Consider the following 21,367-nt stretch of genomic DNA (forward strand, 5'->3'; position numbering starts at 1 on the left):
CCTAGAGGGTTGCTATGAATTGGAATTGATTCGATGACAGCGAGTTTAGATTTGTTTAAAGTCTATCTCCAGAATCTACAATCTTAAAAGCAACACTGCTATTGAGTTGATTCTGATGTGGCCCTGTAAGACAGAGTAGAACTCCCTAGAGTTTCTGAGGTGGTAAATCTTTCCCAGAATAAGACTGCCTCATATGTCTCTCCTGAGGCAGCTGGTGGATATGAACTGCACACCTTTCAGCTAGCAGCCCAGTGTTTACCCGCTGGGCCACCAGGGCTCCCACAGTTGTCGAGGTCATGCTAAGCAAGAGGAAATGAGTGTTGTTAGTGGGTTAGTCTCCTTGCTCTGAGGCTGCCACATCGATTGACTGGAGACACTGCTGCCTCTTGCCTGACCCCACATCTCCTGCTTTCCTCTGCCAGATGCCGGTGCAGCTGACAACAGCCCTGCGTGTGGTGGGCACCAGCCTTTTCGCCCTGGCCGTGCTGGGTGGCATCCTGGCAGCCTATGTGACAGGTTACCAGTTCATCCACACAGAGAAGCACTACCTGTCCTTCGGCCTGTACGGCGCCATCCTGGGTCTGCATCTGCTCATCCAGAGCCTGTTTGCCTTCCTGGAGCACCGGCGCATGCGGCGAGTCAGCCAACCCCTGAAGCTGCCCTCACCTCCACGGTCCTCGGTGGCCCTCTGCATTGCCGCCTACCAGGAGGACCCGGACTACTTGCGCAAGTGCCTGCGCTCGGCCCAGCGCATCGCCTTCCCAGGTCTCAAAGTGGTGATGGTCGTGGACGGCAATCGCCAGGAGGACACCTACATGCTGGACATTTTCCACGAGGTGCTGGGTGGCTCTGAGCAAGCCGGCTGCTTTGTGTGGTCCAGCAACTTCCACGAGGCTGGGCCAGGCGAGACAGAGGCCAGCCTGCAGGCAGGCATGGCCCGGGTGCAGCAGGTGGTGCGGGCCAGCACCTTCTCGTGTATCATGCAGAAGTGGGGGGGCAAGCGTGAGGTCATGTACACAGCCTTCAAGGCCCTCGGTGATTCGGTGGACTACATCCAGGTAAGGGGGACTTCCCAGAGGGCTTCCTGGGGAGGGGGTGGCATGTGCATGTGCCTAGCCAGGCAGGCTGTTGCCCCACCAGGAAGATGAGGTCCAATTTAGAGCCCTTGGGTTTGTTGTGCGCGCCCCTTCTCATGATGAGCAGAGATGGCAAGGTGAAATGGCTCTGAGCCGCAGGCCTAAGCTGGGATTTGCCCTGAGACTACACACAGGTCTCTGGCCCTGGTGTCCTAATACTGAGAACTGCCAAGGAGTCTCTCGCCCTTACTTTGTACTGGCCACTAGCTTTTAGTCCGCCTCATGCTCCTAGGCTACAGATATCCAAATTTACTTGGCCTCCCTTCCCCTCCCCACCTCTTTTGCAGAAACAGAATTGCTCAGTGGCCCCACCACACACACAATGAAAAACTTCTGTACTATAGCCCATGCTCCAGGATAAAGTATAGTGCCCCCCAAGGGGTGGGGAAACACTGTCCTAAGAGGTAATTATATGGAATTGACTGGATGGTAGTGAATGAGAGAAGGTGAAAGGGGACCTGGTAGCACTGTGAGTTAAGCTTGGGCTGCTCAACAGCAAGGCTGGTAGTTCAAACCCACCAGCCTCCCTGGAAGAGAAAGGTGGTCTCCTTCGTACCAAGTCAAGTGTCAGGAACCTCAGAGGTAGTTCCACCCCTAGTTGGGATGGGCCTGATGGCAGTGGGTTTGGTTCTTGTCTTTTTAGAGAGAGCGAATCAAGCTCAGCGAGCCTAAGTGACTGCCTGATGTCCCACCGCCAAAAAGGTGCCGGGCCAGTCTGTCCTAAGTGTGCTGTCACCATTAGGTTATCATGCCTCACCACTGGCAACATGGGGGAGAGGGGGTGGTGGGGTAGCCATTTCCTCTGTAATTATGGCAAAAATCAAAAGAAATTCTGTTCAAAATGCTGTTCTAGTCACAGCCCTAACACTTGTGTTATCTTAATTCATATTCACTACTTCTAGCTCTAAGATTCATGGCAATAGCTACACAGAACTCAGGCAATACTTACAGTTAAAAGGGTTTATTAGAGAAGCCAGTCAATAGGTTACCGCAAGTCCGGATCAACAAACAGGTAAGGACACAGGCGTGGTGTCCTCAGCCAGCAGCCTAGGCTGCCTCTGGTTCTCAGCCTCTCAGCAATGTGGCAGCCAGCTCTCTCCGGCTCTTCATCTCTGAGCCATGGGGTCCCACGACCTTTGCCTCCACAGACCAGAAAGCCAGCCCACCTGCCACTCTGCTCCACAGTTGCATAGTGCTGGGCCAGAGAAGGAGAAAGGTACCTTATAGCTTTGGCACTGTGCCTCAGTCCCCCTGCCACAGCCTGTGATGCACCGGTCTCGACTTCCGCCACTTGAGACAGGTCTTGAATGTGCTCTTCCCAAGTCCTCAGGTTTCTCTCTTCATTGCTGCCTCTAAGATGGCTTATCCTTACAGGCAGGGGGTGGTGATAACGAAAACTGACCAATCCCCTTTGTGTTATACATGCTTTATCTGCATAGCTCCACCCAGTCATTTGGTGGGAGTTCCAGAGACTTGAATAGAAGAAATTTCACTCCACCATGCACCACGCCCCCCTTCCCCTGTTAAGCACTCCTGGGAGGTGGGCCGTGTCCTGCCTGTCCAACAACTGCTGACCCCCACCTGGACACGTTAGGCTGACGAGGTCAACACTGCACCCAGAGGCTCCCAAAGGGTGACAGCCCGTACATTCTATGACCAAGTACAAGCAGAAGCCAGGGCTTGATTTCTGGTCCAGCAGCTGCACACCTCCCTTCCTCCTCTTTGCACCTGGCAGAGGGTTTGCCCAGCATCTGACAGAAGCGTAAAGGAGCCATGACAATCCTGGCATGTCCCAACACAGTCTTGCTGACAGCATGCTGAATCTTCTAATATAATTCACAACCTTATCCTGCACCCATTTAAAAAGAGCCTGGTGGCACAGTAGGTTAAGCCGAAAGGTCAGGAATTTGAACCCACCAGCCACTCTGGAGCAAGCCGAGGTTGTCCACTTTCACCAAGATTTACCATCTCGGAGAGGGTCGTTATGAGTCAGAATGATTACAAGTGGCCCACGCACGTGCCGGGGGAGGGCTGCCAGGACCAGTCTGACTGGCAGCAGCTGCAGCCAGCTCCCAGACCCATTTAGAGCTGGATGCAGGCAGGAACGGCCGTGACCATGCCACAGCCCCGGTTTGAGACTTGGCCTGGGCAGTCATGTTGAGGCCGCTGCGAGGGACTGGCTGTTCGGTGCCCCGGGACACCATTTGCAGGAGGCTTTTTTTTTTTTTTCTTTTAAAAATCATTTTATTGGGGGCTGGTACAACTCATCATAATCCATCCATCCATCCATTGTGTCAAGCACATTTGTACATTTGTTGCCATCATCATTCTCAAAACATTTGCTTTCTACTTGAGCCCTTGGTATCAGCTCATTTTTTCCCACCCTCACGAACCCTTGATAACTTATAAATTATTTTGTCATGTCTTATACGTCCAACATCTCCCTTCACCCACTTTTCTGTTGTCCGTCCCCCAGGGAAGGGGTTATATGTAGATCCTTGTGATCGGTTCCCCCTTTCTACCCTACCTTCCCCTTTCCCTCCTGGTATCACTACTCTCATTATTGGTCTTGAGGGGTTTGTCTGTCTTGGATTCCCTGTGTTTCCAGTTCTTATCTGTGCCAGTGTACATGCTCTGGTCTAGCCTTATTTGTAAGATATAATTGGGATCATGATAGTGGGGGGCGGGGGGGGCGGCAGGGGAGGAAGCATTAATGAACTAGAGGAAAGTTGTATGTTTCACCATTGCCATACTTACAGGAGCTCTTCACTTGTCTCTGAGGAGTATCTAGCTCAGTGTGCCTGTTACCTTGATCACAGTGACTCAGTCCCCCTTTCTACCCAGAACTCTGAAAATAGTGTCAGGCCATTTTTGTGGAGCTTGGCTCTGTCAGGACTACAAATGTACCCAGTGCTCAGAATCTCCCCTTCTCCCCTCTCAGGCCCGGCCCATGGTCTCCCTGCCAGCCTGGCCGCTGTAAGGCCTGGTGTCTGCTGTTCCCTGAACTGTCCTGCCACAAGCCTCTCACTCGCTTTGCGTGGCACAGCCAGCTCTGCTAGAGGCTGGAAATGAGTCCGGTGAAGGGGGTTCTGTCCCTCAGGCAGTGTGTGCTCCTGTGTCAGTGCCCTACCCCGGCTGACTGACCGACGGTGCACTTTGCAGGTGTGTGACTCGGACACGGTGCTGGATCCAGCCTGCACCATTGAGATGCTTCGAGTCCTGGAGGAGGATCCCCAAGTAGGGGGCGTCGGGGGAGATGTCCAAGTAAGAAATTACCAGGGCTCATGGGGGTGGGTTGGGTTGTATGTGGCCTTTTGTTCCCTGATCCAATTGGGTGTGCCTGAGAAGCCGGCATCTTGGCTTGCTAGTACTGGGGAGTGGGCTCCTTTTGGCATTTTCAACTGATAGAAAAGGCATCACTCGCTACCCACCTAAGCCCTCTCCTGCTCTTGTCAACCTTGGGCAACAACTCCCCAATAGGTGTGGAGAGTGCCTCTACCACTGGGAGGGGCCCTGGGCCCCAGGGAAGGGTGCTTGTTGGCGGGTGGCGCAGTGTATAAGCCGGTGGTAGCTCCACGGAAGTTGGCATGGAATGAGGCAGGGTGGCAAGTAGCTCCAAAGCGAGACCCTCAAGAGGCCCTCCCTTCCCTAGGGGAACTTGGGTGATTTAGACACCAGTTCTTCTCCAGAGGTAACCCACTATGCCTTCTCTCGAAACTTCTCATCTTCCCTGCTTGGCCAGAATGGGGCTGCGTGATGGTTTGCAACTTTCCCTGTTCTCTGCCACCACCACCAGCTGCCTCCTGAGATGGAAGGTGGCTTTAGTCACTGAAGCAACTGAACTGGGAGAGCAGTTGACAGTGGGAACTAGGTGGGTGGGTGGGTGGAGGAGCAGGAGCTGGGAGAGTCGTCGGCTTCTCGGAGCCTTGGGTTTCCCAGGACTGGCTGAACTAGACAGGACCACCACTGAGTTTGATGGAGTGCAGGGCCACAGAGCCCCGGGGCTCTCCGCCGCCTCTGCTGGCCGCAGGATGGTGCTCGTGCCACAGGCCCAGCGTCTCTGGTTCCCTTGCAGATCCTCAACAAGTATGACTCGTGGATCTCCTTCCTGAGCAGCGTGCGGTACTGGATGGCCTTCAATGTGGAGCGGGCCTGCCAGTCCTACTTTGGCTGCGTGCAGTGCATCAGCGGGCCCTTGGGCATGTACCGCAACAGCCTCCTCCAACAGTTCCTGGAGGACTGGTACCACCAGAAGTTCCTGGGCAGCAAGTGCAGCTTCGGGGACGACCGGCACCTCACCAACAGGGTTCTGAGCCTTGGCTACCGGACGAAGTACACCGCCCGCGCCAAGTGCCTCACAGAGACGCCCACCAAATACCTCCGGTGGCTCAACCAGCAGACGCGCTGGAGCAAGTCTTACTTCCGGGAGTGGCTCTACAACTCGCTGTGGTTCCACAAGCACCACCTCTGGATGACCTACGAATCAGTGGTCACAGGGTTCTTTCCCTTCTTCCTCATTGCCACGGTCATCCAGCTCTTCTACCGGGGTCGCATCTGGAATATTCTCCTCTTCCTCCTGACAGTCCAGCTGGTGGGCATCATCAAAGCCACCTACGCCTGCTTCCTTCGTGGCAACGCAGAGATGATATTCATGTCTCTCTATTCCCTCCTCTATATGTCCAGCCTCCTGCCGGCCAAGATCTTTGCCATCGCTACCATCAACAAGTCTGGCTGGGGCACTTCTGGCCGGAAAACCATTGTGGTGAACTTCATTGGCCTCATCCCCGTGTCCATCTGGGTGGCAGTCCTCTTGGGGGGGCTCGCCTACACAGCTTACTGTCAGGACCTGTTCAGCGAGACAGAGCTAGCCTTCCTTGTCTCCGGGGCAGTGCTGTATGGCTGCTATTGGGTGGCCCTCCTCATGCTGTATTTGGCCATCATCGCTCGGCGCTGTGGGAAGAAGCCAGAGCAGTATAGCTTGGCGTTTGCCGAGGTGTGATGCAGCCTCGAGTAGGGCGGGGAAGAGTGCAATGGATGAGGGAGGGATGGGGAATGGAAGAGAAAAGCTAGGGCGGGAGGGAGAAGGGAGTGCCGTGTTTTAAACTTTTTTTTTTAATGGTTTAATGGACAAAAATGAAGTGCAAAAAATGATAACTGCAGTGTGGCCCGAGGCAGCTCTGCTTAGACCCCTCAAGCTAAGTCAGAGGGAGCTTGTGTGTTTCCAGGCTTCCTGTGGGCTTGCTTCTGCCCCTGGGAGAGATGGCCCCATCCTCCCCTGGGAGCCAGAAGAAATGGCAGAAGTGTGCCCAAATCAACCATGAAGTTCCCTTCAGTGAGGGCAATGACAGCTTGTGGGAAGGGTTCTCCTCCCCCATTGGAACACCAGCTCATCATGCCTGGTCCCCCTCCTTCATCCAGTCATCGATGCAATAAGATTGTGCCTGAGATACAAGGCCCAGAAGCCTGGTCTTTGGGCCTCAGAAACAGGGTCCACGAATGGTGCTTTATCACGGGATATACCCGTCCCGCATCTCCTTGTCCCAGAGATGAGCCCAGCTGCAGGGAGTCTGCATTTCATGGTGTTCACACATGTTCTCATGTCTGTCGTCACAGAGGCAAGTTAGGCAACACAGGGAGACTGGTGGTGTGAAGGGCAAGGGCTACCATGGAGGCCTCAAGCAGTGTGTTCCAGGTGGCAAATGCCCAGCTTCTGAAACCATCAGTGATCTCAGCTGGGGGAAAGGGTGTCTTGGCCCCCTCCTACACCACAGGAATGTGAAACCACAGCAGGCCCAGAAAATCACCCAGGGCTCAGGTGCACACACTCCTGAGTCCCTCTTAAATTCAGCCCCAACCTGAGTCTAACACAGCCACCTCAACTCATGTCTTTCAAAGGTCTGCTTCTCTGGCTAACAACTACCGCCTCCATCCTCATCACGGCTGTTTCTCAAGGTGGCACCTGGGGCACAACCTGGGCTTTTGTGGGTCCCTCTGCAGTAGGCAAGCCTGCTTTCTGCACACAGGAAGAACTATCAGGAACCTCGGAACCAAACTGGCTGCTATCTATGGAACTGCTGGACACATGCTTGGGCCAACGGGTAGCGTGCGTGGCTTTCAGTCTACAGTTCTCGACAATCATCTCCAGTGAAAAGCTTTACCGTGTTCTCGATGTGAATCCTCGAACCCTCGCTGGTCCTCTTTTACGGTCCGTTCTTGGGGGAACTCTTACAGCCAGGTTCTCGTCACTATTGCATTTGCTTGCTGCTTTCCAGAGACTAAGCTAGAAGATGGACTTGTTTCCTGAATCTGAAGGTTCTTACTTTACTTCCCTTATCACTCTAGAGGCTGCTCCACTCCCAACTGGTCTTTCCCTCTGCTTTTTTTTTTTTTTTTGGAGGGGGGTGCGGGTTAGGGATTCGGTGGTGGGGAACACTTTCTAGTGATTTGCAATCCAGACTATATTCTCAGCTCTTGGGTTTGAAACCTGGGATTTTCACCAAGGCTTTGGCTTGGAACTTAAGAGGGGCCAGTTAACCCCCGAGAGTCAGCGCTAACGCAGAGGGTCACTGAGGGGGCCAGCCTCTTTGTACCCAGGTGCTTCCTATAAAAGAATGAAATGTGCTCTGAGCCATAGATAGGCCAATTCTGGTGCTCTCTGCATCTCCCATAAACGCCTCGGATTTCCAGGTGCAGCTCGTCACTGTTGCACCACCTTGAGTTTCTGACCGCTCTGCTTGGTTGGTGGTGGGCCCAGTACATGAAGGCTGGGCAACAGCAGCAGGCGTTTGCTAAAGGCAGTTGTTCCAGGCTTTTCTGTGCCCTTGCTGGCCAAGAAGTAAACTATTTTGAGCATTACAATGGAGGAAATCCGGTCAGCCTACTGCAGAGCTCAGACTTCACGAAAGGCTTGTTTTGCCTCAGCTTTTACTTGATGCTTAGACGATGGACTCTGAATGGAGAACCCCCGCTGTCCCCCCAACTCTGCCTGGCACCGTAGTTGCCGACTTTCCTCGGACCAAGAGAAGGCAAGTACACGTAGCAGTAGGCTTACGACGCTTGACCTCGACTGGGTTTGCTAAGTTATTTTGTACGATTTTCAGCAGAAAAACAACCAAACTGGGTCTTCAGCTTTATCCCCATTTCTTGCAAGGGAAGAGCCTTTATACAGTTGGATACTTTTTGGTTTTTCCTCATTTTTGAGACTTTTAACCCTCTTTTGTATTATTTCTACAGTAATTTGTAAACATATTTATTTTTACCTGCTTTTTTTACTTTTCAGGTCAAATTTTTTTATACCAATTTGTTGAAATAAAGATTCTCATGTGACACTGGTATCTTGAGTGGCTTCCTCCCCCGGGCTTATAGTTAAAACAGGGAACCCAGTAAGAAGGCTGAAAACCGCATGCTTGCTCCTCTAGCGCAGTGCATCTTACCCCAAAAACAGTGGGTCACCTGCCTAGCCTTTGGGAAGGGTAACAAACCAAGAGTGACAACAGCAGCCCTCTCATCCCTTTTATTAAAGAAACAGTAAGAAAAGATACAATGCAGGAAAGACGGCAATTGTCCTTGACACCAGGGTGAACAAAAGCACAGTGATTTTTCTCCCTTCTCTGTCCCACCCCCACCCGTTTCAACATTCCCTCCCCGTCAGTTTAGATTTTGAGGTTCTTTGATTGGGAGTACCAGTGGAGAGGGAGCTGGAGGAGCAGTAGGCCTGAATTCTGGCCACCTCAAAGTCCCCGGAGAAGGGAGCATCCGGTGGCAGGAAGTGTATTTGGTGGGTCTCTGAAGTGGTGGCCCACCTTCCCGGTTTCTGTGTTCAAGCCCCCAGGGAAATGTATGGCAGTAGAGGATGACCAGGTTCAAGCTGCCCAGGGCACAGCTATCGAAGCACGGTCCATTCACCATTGCAAGGTTTCTATAGAGCAGTGAGCCGATTCTCCAGTGGTGAGCAGGGGAATACATATAAATTGGGACCTGCAGGCCAATGTATCCCTGAGGAAAAGTCCACAAGAACGATTCAAGAAACTAGTTAAGAAATGAGGGGCAGAAAGCTGTGGGACAAACACAGCAGACTTCTGCAAGGCTGGAGAGTTTCTCTCTCAAAGCTAGGAGCGTTCCGCCAGCCAAAGTCCATGTCCCACAAAAGCATTTCACCTTTACTCAAGAAATAAGCAGAGTTTGAAAAATATGGCTCCTAAGAACTTGAGCCTCAGCTATGTTCATCTGATCATAGCTCCAGATCTACCCTTTTACCTAAAGGGCAGCTTTGCCCAGAACAACTGTGCCCAGGCACCCAAGTGGTGCTGGGCAAAAATGCTATTTACGGTGGTAACATCCCATTTGGATACATCGTAGCCATTGGACCCCCTGGTCTGGGGAAAGCAGCTGGGTGTGTGCCAGGGAGGCCCCCCACCCTAGGAAATGGGACCAGAGTCTTGACTACAGGCCCATTCATCCTTGGAAAGGAAGCTGGGTTTAGACCCAGGGTCCCAGTTGGCCTTGCAAAGGGGGCTGGGTTAAGACCTGCAGGGCCTGCGGAAGAGCCCAGGGGCCCAGCAGCAGATCTGGAAAAACCCACTTGTCCAGGGCCTAATGGGCCAGTAGACCTTGGAAAGGTGGCTGAACTTGGACCCTGCAGGCCAGTGGCCCTTGAGAAGTTAGATGGGGTGGGGCCTAATGGCCCAGAAGCTCTTGGGAAAATTGTTGGACTTGAGCCCTGGAGGCTAGCAGACCTTTGAAAGGTAGTAGGATTTGAAGCCAATGAGCCCGAAGACTGAGTGAAGGCAGTTGGGTTCAGTCCCCCTGGACCTGTTCCCCTGGGGAAGGGGTTGGCATTTATTCCCACGGGGCCAGAGGGCCTTGAGAAATGAGCTGAATTAGGGCCCATGGGGCCAGATGCCCTTGACATGGGAGATGGATTTGGTCCTGGAAAGCCAATTCCTCGAGAGCTAGGACCAGCATTTGGGCCAATGGGGCCAGGGACTCTTGCCATGGAGGAAGGGTTTGTGCCCATGTTTCCAGAAGCTTGTGAGAAAGAAGCTGAATTTGCTCCCAAAAGACCTGCTGCTCTTAGAATGGGAGCAAGATCAAGACCTTGAGGTCCAGTCATTCTTAAGTTAAGACCAGACCCTGTGCCCAAGAGGCCACCACCTGCCCTGGTGTCTAGATTAGGGCCCTGACCTAGGCCACTTCCTCGTGGGTTGGGCCCAAGGCCTGGACCCAGGCCACCTGCCCTTGGGTTGGGCCCAAGGCCTGGACCCAGGCCACCTGCCCTTGTGCTGGGTCCAAGACCTGGGCCTTGAAACATCCCTGACCTGGGAGCAGGATTTGAACCCAAGAAGCCTGATCTCAAGTTGGGACTTGGTCCTGGGCCATGGCCATGGCCAACCTGCCTAGGATTGGGAGGACCATTCCCAGAGGACAAAAGGACACCTGTTCTCAAGTTGTGCCCAGGTCCAGAGCCCATGGGGCCGCCACTTCTGGAGTCAGGACCCGCTCCTAGGAGACCACTTGTCCTTGGGTTGGGCATAGGACCTTGGCCTGGGAGCCCTCCTAACCTTGAATTAGACAGCGGGCCTGGGCCTGGACCCAAGAGGCCACCAGGCCGTGGGAAAGAAACTGCGCTTGTACCAGTGAGATTCATCCCTCTTGGAAAGGAAGTCATACTTGGGTCACGAGCACCGGCAGGGAAGGGTGCTGGATTTGAAGCCAACGAGGCTGATGGAGTCGGAAAAGAAGAGGGGTTCCTTGGAAATGGGCCCAGATTCCCACCAAGTGAACCAGCCATGAGGAAGGGATCTGAGTTCCCACTCAGGGGGTGTCCTGTGCTCAGAACAGGACCCCCCTGTGGTCCCAGCGAACCGTCCAGCCGTCCTCGGGGTGGCAGCGGAGCACGGGTCCAAGGAGTTGGCCGCTCTCTGGGGAAAATCCGGGGTTCTTTCATACTTTCTTAGGGACGCTGGTGATAATGGGCTTGGGGCGGGTTTTGAAAAGGATCTTGTTTTTGATGAGTGCTGTCACGAGGTACTGGGTGCTAGTCTCGCAGCTGAGCTCATTGCAGTCCTGTTCTCCAGGCGTGTGTTTGATAAGGACGGCAAAAGGTTTCTCCAGGTGGATGATTTTCCCATACAGGATATGATGCCCCACGATCAGCACAGGGACTCCCTTTGGCAGAAGAAGGAGATGTTTGAGGTTCAGGGCAAGGTCGTTAACCCTCAGGTGCCTCCTGGAGCTGCTCTGGGACAGCCAAGGCTTGGTACCACCCTTCTCTGGTCTGGCTTTACCACAGGACAGCCCACCCTCATGCCTGTTCCAGACGTCCTAGCTCCACGTAAGAGAATTTCCACTGTTAGGAATGTGATCTTTTCCAGATTCCCCAAAGCTCAATTTCCCTGCTACTGCAGAGGGGAGTGGGAAGGGGGAGGGTGGCAAGGAGAACAAGCAGTTAGCTTAGCAGATTAGACTTTCACCAATCAACCTGAGGGTAGTCCTCCCTTTTGGTCCTGGGAACACCACCAGGGTGGAGCTCACTCTCCTGAGGCATTAGGCAGGGAAAGAAAACCCCCCTCACCTCAGTGGTGTAATGTAGGTCTCCCAGGAGGTTTCCAGCTAATCCGGTGCTGTAGCGAGCCTCGATCTCCCCCTGTAGCTCCATCAGCACCCATTCTGCCAGGCCTCCAGCCCCAGCACTGCAAGCAAAGGGCTGGCGGTTACAATATTTTTGTAGGGTGAAGGAGAATAGCATTCTACACCACTGTTCAAGGCCCAAAGGAGCTCTCTGTTGAGCACAAGGTCTTGGGGAACTGGGCAATACTAGGCACTGAGCTAGAGAGAGAACAGCCAGGACTTGTGGCAGATGCACCCGAGGAGCCTGCTTCTCCACAAACTTAGTGTTCTAATAATTCATGCTAGTGAAGCTGCAAATGTACTCACCTGGAAACAACAATTTGTACCATGAGCTTTCTGTCTTTAAAAAGCAACTGGCCACAAACTGTAGAATGAGAAAGGAGAGAGAAAGATATTTAGGATAGGAGTAACCACAGCAAATGGCAATCACTGTGCCAGGTCCTCATCAGACCCAGGGGCTCATTTGAGTCTCCCACTGACCACTGAGTTTTCAGTTCTGGTATTGATGTTGCACAGCGAGCTAAGGTGGCCTCAGATCACCCAAAAGGGAGCCATATCACAGTACACGGAGTTAACAGTCTTTATAAATGTGCACAAGGCCAGAGTGTTAGCACGTCAGAGCCAGGTAAGACATGCGCCCTGCAGCACCCATGCATTTAACTATTATGCCTACTTGCTTTTTCTCAAGGACATTCTGTTTGTTTGTTTTTTAATGAAGGGATTCTGTAAGAGTTTCTGTTTTTCATGTTCTAGCTCTTTGGTTTCAAAAATTCAAAAGGCTTCATTTAACTAAAAATAAGGCCAAGAAGTGCCCTCAGAAAGTCCTTGTGAAGGTAGATACCTTGACTTCTGATGCAACTCACACTGACCATCTTCCACTGAGCTAAGAACAAGCCATGTGTCAACTTTTCTTTTATACAACAGCACCACCTGGTGGCAAGTTGGCGCACTCTACGAGAATAGGTTACCCATGGGACACTGCCCAGAACTGGTTTCACTTTCAGGAAGGACAAGTGGGGGTAGTGGGGGAAGGAGGAGAGGGCAGAGCTTTTGGATAAGTCATTTCAATGTCTATGTGGCCTCTAGAGAAATGGCAACTAGTCCAGTATTTGACTGTATATTATAGAATGTTAACAGGGATTTTAATTGTACTCAGGTTTAGTAAACATCTGATTAAATAACTAAATACCTGTGCTTTTAGGTTAAGTGTTCATTTTGGGAGAATGAATCCCAGGCAAAGTACTCTATAAGCAGACTTCCTGGGCAGCACTCTCGTCTGGGAGCACTGAACACACTTGCAACTGTACTGTGGATGGAGCGCTGCACATGCATCATGACAGCTATGACGCAAGCACTGATCCCTGGTTTGCAGAGGCGGCTACAGAGGTATTGGGAGAGACTTAATTTGTCTGATGTCACCTTAGTATGTGCCAGGGCCAGCCTTAAGAATATATGCCACTTAATTTTATCTGCAATGGTAATCACGACTCATTTCGGTCTCCCCAGGGAAGAAAAGCCAAGTGCCAAGAAGTTAGGAGTCAGGGCCTCACCAAGCAGGCACTAGGTCCCTGGAAGAGCTGGTCAGAAGGCATCTACGAGTCGGCCAGAGTGTCTGCAGCAGCCCAGGTGCATGCACTGTGAAAATGCTTTTCTCTTCTAAGGCTCTTTGATGTGAGTCAGGCAACATTCCCATTCAGGAGGGCTCAATTCAGGGTCCAGCCTGTAGCTTCAAAATTACTGTGTCCATGCTTGGGTAACTTCCTGACTAGGGGCTAACAGCTTACTCATCCGACTCAACGATTGAAGGTCAAATATGGTATATGAGACAATAGACATCAGGCATTCTATTCAAATCGCTTATTTTTTAGAGGGTCAGATTTACAAAGCAGTATCTCCACAGCAAGGATGACTGGCAAAATAGATTTTTTAAAATGCTGTTAACTGGGAATCGACAAATTATGAGGTGTCTCAAGGTCAGTAAATGTATAGAGATTGAGAAAGGGTTCTTGTAAATAGGCCTTTGAGGCCCAGTGAAGTAGTCTGTTCTCCTTGAGGGTATATGGCAGTGAGGAACCAGTGATTTAAAGACAGGTAGTCTGAGAGGCCACACATGGAGGCCGGCCCAATCTGTTCTAGGGAGCTGAAGAGATTTCTGAAGTTACCGAGATCGAATACAGCACTTTCCTCTCCTGTTCATGTGCCTGGGCAGGAGAGGAAAGAACCTGACCATGTGACAAATGGGAATGCAGAAATGTTTTCGGGGCACCATCCACTTCCTGCACCATTTCCTGTTAGAAAAGGACTTCAGAACTGTGGCCCAAGGCAGCCAAGGGACCTGGCTATCTGGGAGCTGGGACAGAGTATCTATCCACACAGACCAGTCTTTGTTGGTGATTCCTCGAGCACACACCATTACCACGTAGGGAGGCCTGAGAACAGGGATTCTGTGGCTGTCTCATCTTTCTGCTGCTGCTATACTCAGACTTGTAAATGTTTTTGATACCAGGCCTACTAGGATGCTGCCTATGTGTGTACAAAGTGAAAATGACCAGTTTATAGGTGCCCAGTTTTCGGAACCCATGGGCCAAACTGGCTACATTTATGTGCATGAAGGTTTATTTTCTAAGTTAGCAAGAAATGTAGAGAATGGTATCTCTTTAGTCAATTAAAAACTCCTACTTTAGCACCCTTAATAGCCTATAATTATGATGTCTGAATTTTATTCTCTTTTCTATGTTCCTGGGATGCCCACTCTCAGATGTTCTTAGGGCTGGAGTAGGGAGGGCTGCCTGGGCACTTTCCCAAGGGCACACCTAGTGGACATGGCAGGAACTCTGTATTTCCTTTAGTGTCCAGGTGATTAAAAAGAATCTAAGAACATGCAGCGTAATCTGCCCCCATGCCCTCAAGTGTGGGCGGGGAGAGGGGACGACAAAAAAAGAAGGGTAAAGAAGTATAATACAAGTCCTCACAAAAAAACCCCCCAAAACACAAAACCTGTCACCAAAATTGATTCTGGCTCATAGTGACCATATAGTACAGCGGAGAATTGCTCCTGTGGGTTTCTGGGACTATAAATCTTTACAGGAGTAGAAAGTCTCACTTTTCTTCAGCAGAAAGCGACCAATGGTTTACAAACTGCCAACCTCGTCATTAGCAGTCCAATCCGTGCCCACCACGACACCAAGGGTAATAATAAATGGAAGAGTGGTATAATGAAAAGTCTCTGTGTAACAGAACGATCTTTAAGTCTGCTGCCCCAGTCAATGTCTTCTAAGCAAAATGCAAAGCTATCCTGAGTAATTTCTGGGGGTATGTTTTAAGAGCTGGCTTATAAAAGCACTGTAGCTAGGAAGGACCCTTGGGGAGGGAAAAGCATGAGCACACAGTCATTAACTAGAAGGGAGCCAGTGGAAGAGCTAGCCAACCCTGGCACTCCTCCCAATTGAGGCCTGAGTTCAAGCTCACATTTAACTAGGACCAAAGGACTTATATTTGATTATGGACAACAATTCAGGGCTGATATATATCTGTAGAGCCTGGAAGACATTTCTGCAATGCCACAGCTAAAGTATACTCTTTGAGGGATGGAAACATGCACAAAAAAACAAACTTCTTTCCCCTTGCAATGAATCCTTTCGCCCACTTTCCACTCCAACTTTACAGGAGGTGAGAAAATATCTTCTACTGAATTTTTCTGGGCCTTCGCACAACTAAAAATAATTAAACTCGTGCCAAGTTCTTTATGTGTCCCTAGACTAGCCAAATAACTTTAGTACTGAAAAAGAAACAAATTTTTTAGAGCAGTTTGTAAATGTTAAAACCCTCAATTTTTCCTTTAAAAATAAAAAAAGCCTTTCCTAGAGCCTCACATTTTCTAGAAATGCTTTTTTTTTTTGGGGAAGCAATGGTATTAGCAGACTATGAGAAAAACCTTACCCTATTACTCTTTGGTGACCACCCTTTATTAAGCTGGAAAGCATCAGTCTTTAAGCAATCATGTAGCGCTATCTAAGTGATATTCACCTGTCCTAGCTAAATCCTCACTTTTAAATATTAAATTTTTCACGCCCCCTTTAAAAAAAAAAAGTTACTTTCTAGAAATGTTACCTAGGTCACATCCAGTCTGAAGATCTGGGGTTAATTTGTAAGTCCTGGGTAAAGTTAAGACAATGGTCCTGAACCAAGCACAGGCAGCTCATCCCCAGAGCCAGTCCAGACCTCCAGGGTGCGCCCTAACCGATACCAACCACACCACACAGGGGTGCATTGTGGCCAACTATTTGGCTTCCACCTAGATTTTTGAAGTTAAGTAGCCATAAAATTGTAATAAAGAATCTGGGGGCAGAAAAAAAAAGCTACATGATATCTTAGGAGGAGAAAGTCCATTATCTTTGTAAAAAACCAAACCCCCCTTCATTTCTCACATAGCGAAACATGCTGACAAAAGGCTCTGAGACAGGAGGGCACTGTTATCCTCCTAATTGAACAAATGAGGAGACAAGCTGAGGAGCTCAGGATTAGGTAACTGGCCCAACACCACACCACAAAATGGTGGCACTGGGGTGTCAGGGTATCAGCCTTCTCGGGGAACACTGCCTCCCCTACCATCCTTTTGGAAGAGATCTGCTGGCTGGCTTTATTATTATCCTCACACCATCTTTTACAAAATGGCAAATAGTAAACTTGGGGAATGATTTTATAACTTGCTACCACCGTAGCTATTATATCCGTGGAGGGTATTAAAAAATAACCAGTAAAGGAGCTTTCTATCATATCTAATTGAGGAGAGTTGGCTTTTTGAAAAACCTCTAGAACTGTCATCTCAAGGTTCAAACCTTTATCATTAACCTTAGTGTGAGAGAAACGAAGGCACAGAGGATAATTAGTCACCAGTTTCTATTCATGTTCAACAAAATGGACACTCAGCTTCTGGTCTTGGAATTGAACCATCTCAGCAATGATCCCCATAACGGCAGCTACCCTCTGCCCTCAAAATGAAGCAGATGTATGGTATGTACTCCACGGAACAGAACATGAGTTTTCAGCAAAATGGGCTCTGGAGTATAACAAACTAAATTTTACTAGAGCTAAACAATGTTTCATAAAGTGTTTTCATTAGGAGTTCTTGAACTCATCTTGCATTTTAAGGCAACCAAGGCTTTAACTTAACTATTATTAAAATTTAAAACTCAATTATTTACTTAGGTACGGGACCTAAAATACACCTGCAAATTGCTAGCACCTAGCAGGCTCTTTTGTCCCAGGGACCACACCTGTGTGGGTTTGGGGATACAGTGAAGCATTTGTCAGCAGGGATTTGGTCATTTACCCTTTGTGTCATTGGAGGGAATTTACACCCTGGTGAATTTACTTCCCCATGAACAAACTGGGCACAATAAAAGTTCCAATGCCCATAGGGTTGTTCTGAGAAATTAAATGAGGCCATGAATGTAGGCCCTTAGCACAGGGCCTAAAATATGGTAAGTTTTCAGGGCCAATGAATTATTGTCCAGAGGAATGTGGCATTTTCTGACTACTACTCTATCATTGTTTACAGTGAACCAGAATAACTTATAAAAGCAGGTGATGAGAACAAAATCAAATTTTTAAGGATAGAGTAATTCTACCATGGCAATCAGAGCTCATCAGAGCATTCTAAGGATTCAGTTCTGGAAGATCATTTCTCTAAATATGACTATTTCTCTATGTACCTTCCCACCAAGTGAACAAAAGAAGTTTTATATACAACTGGATACAGATGACTTTTATTAGCAGTGTTACTGTGTTTTTGTGACTCAAGGGGCAGGGGGGGGATCTTGTCTTCGGAGAGTTTATGTCATTAACTTCCAGACACTTACTTCTAAACGAGAAGCTTGCTCCCCTCCAAAAGGGGTTATGGAAGGTAAGGGAAAATGGAATGCTTCCAAACTTTTCTTAGTGAAATGTGGGTTCAATCGGCGTGTGGATTCTATGTATACACGTGGTACTTTCCCATCACAGTTTAGGGTTCCCAGGTTGAAGGGAACCAATTACTGGGGATCATTCGTAGACAATGGGTGGAAAAGATGGCTTCAGTCGATCTGAGTTACTCCAGTTTTCTCCATCTTCGGCTACTCTGCAACCCCATCTCAAGCCTTCCTCCTCTGATTGCTTACGGTGTCCTATTGTCTCCCAAGCTTCCTCTTTTCTAGACTTGCTTGGGGTCTCCCCTCGAAACTGGGATTCTCCCACCAACCCCCAACTTCACCCTCTCCCCAGGCCCTTCCGATCTGAGCCACAAATACGTCTCCTTCTAGTCCCGCCCACATTTCTGGGGTTTCTCAATCTGTTCCCCCACCCTCGCCGCCCCACATCTCCAATTACCCCTAAAGCTCCGCTAGGCCCGCAGTCCAGGCTGCTTCACCCCTTCTAGCTTTCAAAGAAACATCTATAACTACCCTCCACACCTCCCACCAGTGTCCTTTCAAACGGCTCACCTCCTCCCAACTCATATCCTCTGCCACCCTTATTCTCCAAATTATTCCCTGCTCCCCATTCAATGCTTAAATTATTCCCCTCCTTCAGCACTCCACTCCACCCTACTAGCTTCCCGTATTTCATTCCGCCCACAAAAAAGGCCCGAATCACTCTCCAAGCTGTCGCTTCCTTCCATCGGCTCTCCAAATTACCTTTTCCAGCAACCTCCCACTCCGTGATTTAAAACGTCCCCTCAAACAAACCTAACAGTCCTGCGCTCCCCCGCTCCACCCCTCCCCCGATATCTCCTTTCTGCCATTCCCGCTACTTCCTGCGCTCCCGCTCCACCCCATTCCCGCAAGCCGCGCGCGCCACGTTCCCACCCACCCACGGGGAAGCGCCCCGGCCCGCACATACCTCGGGGTTCCGGCCCGCGCCGCCCCCTTCTCCGTCCTCCGCCCGCGCTCGGCCACCCTTTCCGCCCTCTGTCGCTCCGCCCCGCCCCAATCGCTCCCTTCCTTCCCTCCGCCTTCCGCCTCCACACCTCCCTTCCCCCACAATTCCCAGCCCTCCCACCCCGGGGACTCACATGGGCTCGCTCCCACCCCCGCGCGGGCCTCTCCGCTTCCCTCCCCGCCCCAGCCTCCCTCAGCTCCCCGCCCCCCGGCTCGCCATTCTACTAGCCCAGCCGCGCGCCCCGCCGGGCCCCGGCTCCCTCATTCCCCGCTCCTTCGCCTCCATCCCCGGCTTGGCCCTCGCTCCCCACGGCCTCCCGCGCCCCACGCCCGCGGCCTGACCTGCACTGGCGGCCGCCGAGCGCGGCGCCGCGCGCCCCCCGGGCGCCACCCGCCCCCCCCGCCGCCGCCGCCGCCACCACCGCCAGGACTGCCTGCGCACTTCCGGCTTCGCGACGCGAGTACTTCCGGGGCAGAGCACGCGAGCGCGCGCGCACGTGCAGCCTGGTGGAGAGCGGTGAACCCGGCGGGGCCGCGGGTGAGTTGAGGAAGGGGCTTGGAAAGTGCACCCTGGAGGAGGCGTCTGTGGGTAGGGGGCGTGCAGCTGGTGTCCGTCTGGCTGTCGGCCGAGCTCTCGGAGCCCTGGGTGCCGAGGCGAGCCGGGGGCTGCCCCACGGACCCCCAGAGAGGGAAGGGGCGGCAACAATTTGCGCGCGGGCTGGGCCGGCCAGAGCGCGCTTGCAGTGCCTGCGAGTTCCGACCCGAGAACCCAGGCGGGCGAGTGGGAACCAAACTGGACCCCTATGCTCGCTGTGTTGGCGGGGGGCGTAGTGACAGACGCCGGAGCAAGTCTCCAAGCCCTGTCGCTCCCTCTTCAGGAGGAACTCGCGATCCTGCCCTGCCCGGGCTGCCCCACTATCACCGCCTTCCTTTGAGGTCTGTCTGTGGTTTGCAAACTTCAACCTGCCACAGAGTTGGGGAAAGGTGCCGGCTGACGTGCCGAGCCCCTCTCCCCGCGGGACTGGGCTTCCGGAGCTGGGGTGGGACTGCAAACCCGGCGGGTTCTAACCATTTCCGGAGGCGGCTTGGGTGCAGCAGTGCCGCCAGGCTGTCAACCTTCGTTTCTTTGCCTTCTCTGTCTTAGAAGTGGTGCTAGGAAGGTGCCCTCTGCCATCCTCGCGAGCTTGTGGGCTTCACACACACCGAAGGGAGGCCCCGGGCTTCTGCCCACCTACAGACAAGTGGTCAGCTCAGCGGCTGACCCTGTTCAGGTGTGGACTCCCAGTTACACAGTTTGCTCAGGCTTTTTGCTCTGATCTGAGATCAAATTCTAGATTAGCACCACTCTTGCCTGGACCATTTTCTTGAGGCATTTGACTGGGTTGCTAGGAGTCTGGGGGATGGTCTGATTTGATCATCTGATCCTTTGCTGAAGCATTCTTCTTGTTCAAACAAACCAGCCTCCGTTCTGGGAGTAGGCTCTTGTGAGGGTAGGAAAGCATCATTGATGAAGTACTTAGAAGTCAACCTCCCTGAGTTAGCAATGAATGTTTCCATGTAGATGGCTGATGATGATAAGCATGTGACAGACTACAGTTTAACCATAATGAGCTCTTTTTTCCCCCCTCTTCCTAGGAATGGGTGAATTTAGGGTCCATCGAGTACGTTTCTTTAATTATGTCCCATCAGGGATCCGCTGCGTGGCTTACAATAACCATTCAAACAGATTGGCTGTTTCCCGAACAGATGGCACTGTGGAAATTTATAACTTGTCTGCAAACTACTTTCAGGAGAAAGTAAGTCTTTCAGGAGTCTGGTTTGGGGCATCTGATGTTGATTGTCTTTTTCAGTGCAAGGCTGCAAAATTTCCGTGTTTTCTATATTCAGGAATATTGAAAGAACATGATTCTCCTTCCCCCTCTGGAGTTGTTTAGAACTACATAAGAAATGTGAGCTTTGACTGCTGACGGACAGACACTCAGCAGGCTTAACTGGTTTAATGTTGGATAGAAAGTTCCTACCTAGGAACTCTGATGTCTCCCTCCCTGCCTGTCATTTGGAAATCAGAGTCACTGGATCTTTGGGGCATGACAAGAAGGAAAATGGGCCTTGCATTTGCTTTATGTCTGTCTCAGAACTTGAAGCAGTTCTTGCTGGGACTGGCAGTGCCCGTTTTATTGTCAGTTCCAAAAAAAATGTTAAACTTTTTGGTGATGTGCTTGACATAATGGATATATGTATGGATTGTGATAAGAGTTGTATGAGGCCCCATTAAAATGATTTTTTTTAAAGACAATGAAACAAAACAAAAAACCTTTTTGGTGATGTAATAACAAGAAGATGGATTCCTCAGCTCATCTGTCTCAAGAAATATAGGCTTATATGCCTGTATTTGGGAGGAAGGGATAATTTATAGATTCAAAAAAGATGTTACAGCAGTGTTTTTGCTGTTGTTGTTTTCCAAAAAACGACATGTTTCAGGTACAACATGTTATTCATTTCAAGTTTGCTGAATATGTACTACATCCCCAACAGTCTGCTACCTGGCACTCTAATGTTTCTAAGTAAATCTGTAACATTGTATTAGGGCAAATGTTGGAGCTCAAAGCCCAGCAGGGAAAACATGAATATTAGGCAGTTTTCCAAACAGTGTGATGCTTGGCTGTGATAAAGCTGAACATGGGCTCT

The 21,367-nt window shown here is 50.8% G+C and overlaps 4 protein-coding genes across 5 annotated transcripts in view; 2 read left to right on the plus strand and 2 right to left on the minus strand.

The window, feature by feature from the left end:
• The first annotated feature begins 422 nt into the window (after positions 1–422).
• On the plus strand, positions 423–9,068 carry HAS3 (hyaluronan synthase 3). 2 transcript variants are annotated; one of them, XM_004704590.2, is made up of 3 exons: positions 423–1,058; positions 4,299–4,400; positions 8,961–9,068. In XM_004704590.2, exons 1-3 carry the CDS (start codon positions 423–425, stop codon positions 9,066–9,068), a joined length of 846 nt encoding a protein of 281 aa, XP_004704647.1. The 2 variants fall into 2 exon arrangements, with proteins under 2 accessions (XP_004704647.1, XP_004704646.1); XM_004704589.2 differs by lacking the exon at positions 8,961–9,068 and adding an exon at positions 5,212–6,146.
• Positions 8,635–11,082, minus strand: DERPC (DERPC proline and glycine rich nuclear protein). Its single transcript, XM_045293638.1, has one exon. The coding sequence runs from the start codon at positions 11,080–11,082 to the stop codon at positions 9,460–9,462; it is 1,623 nt and encodes a 540-aa protein (XP_045149573.1). The 3' UTR covers positions 8,635–9,459.
• Positions 11,079–14,753, minus strand: CHTF8 (chromosome transmission fidelity factor 8). Its single transcript, XM_004704588.2, has 3 exons — positions 12,072–14,753; positions 11,710–11,827; positions 11,079–11,303 (listed from the first exon to the last, which is right to left on the minus strand). Exons 1-3 carry the CDS (start codon positions 12,092–12,094, stop codon positions 11,079–11,081), a joined length of 366 nt encoding a protein of 121 aa, XP_004704645.1. The 5' UTR covers positions 12,095–14,753.
• Positions 14,754–19,145: 4,392 nt separating this feature from the next.
• Positions 19,146–21,367, plus strand: part of UTP4 (UTP4 small subunit processome component) — a 28,780-nt gene continuing 26,558 nt past the window's right edge. Inside the window, exons 1-2 of the mRNA XM_004704587.2 lie at positions 19,146–19,217; positions 20,315–20,475. Coding sequence (XP_004704644.1) covers positions 20,317–20,475 — 159 coding nt within the window. The 5' untranslated portion in view covers positions 19,146–19,217; positions 20,315–20,316. The remainder of the gene's footprint in view (positions 19,218–20,314; positions 20,476–21,367) is intronic.

This window comes from Echinops telfairi, unplaced genomic scaffold (genome assembly GCF_000313985.2).
Source record: "Echinops telfairi isolate 266 unplaced genomic scaffold, ASM31398v2 ScPeMD7_2291;HRSCAF=2852, whole genome shotgun sequence".
NCBI classification, from domain to species: Eukaryota; Metazoa; Chordata; class Mammalia; order Afrosoricida; family Tenrecidae; genus Echinops; species Echinops telfairi.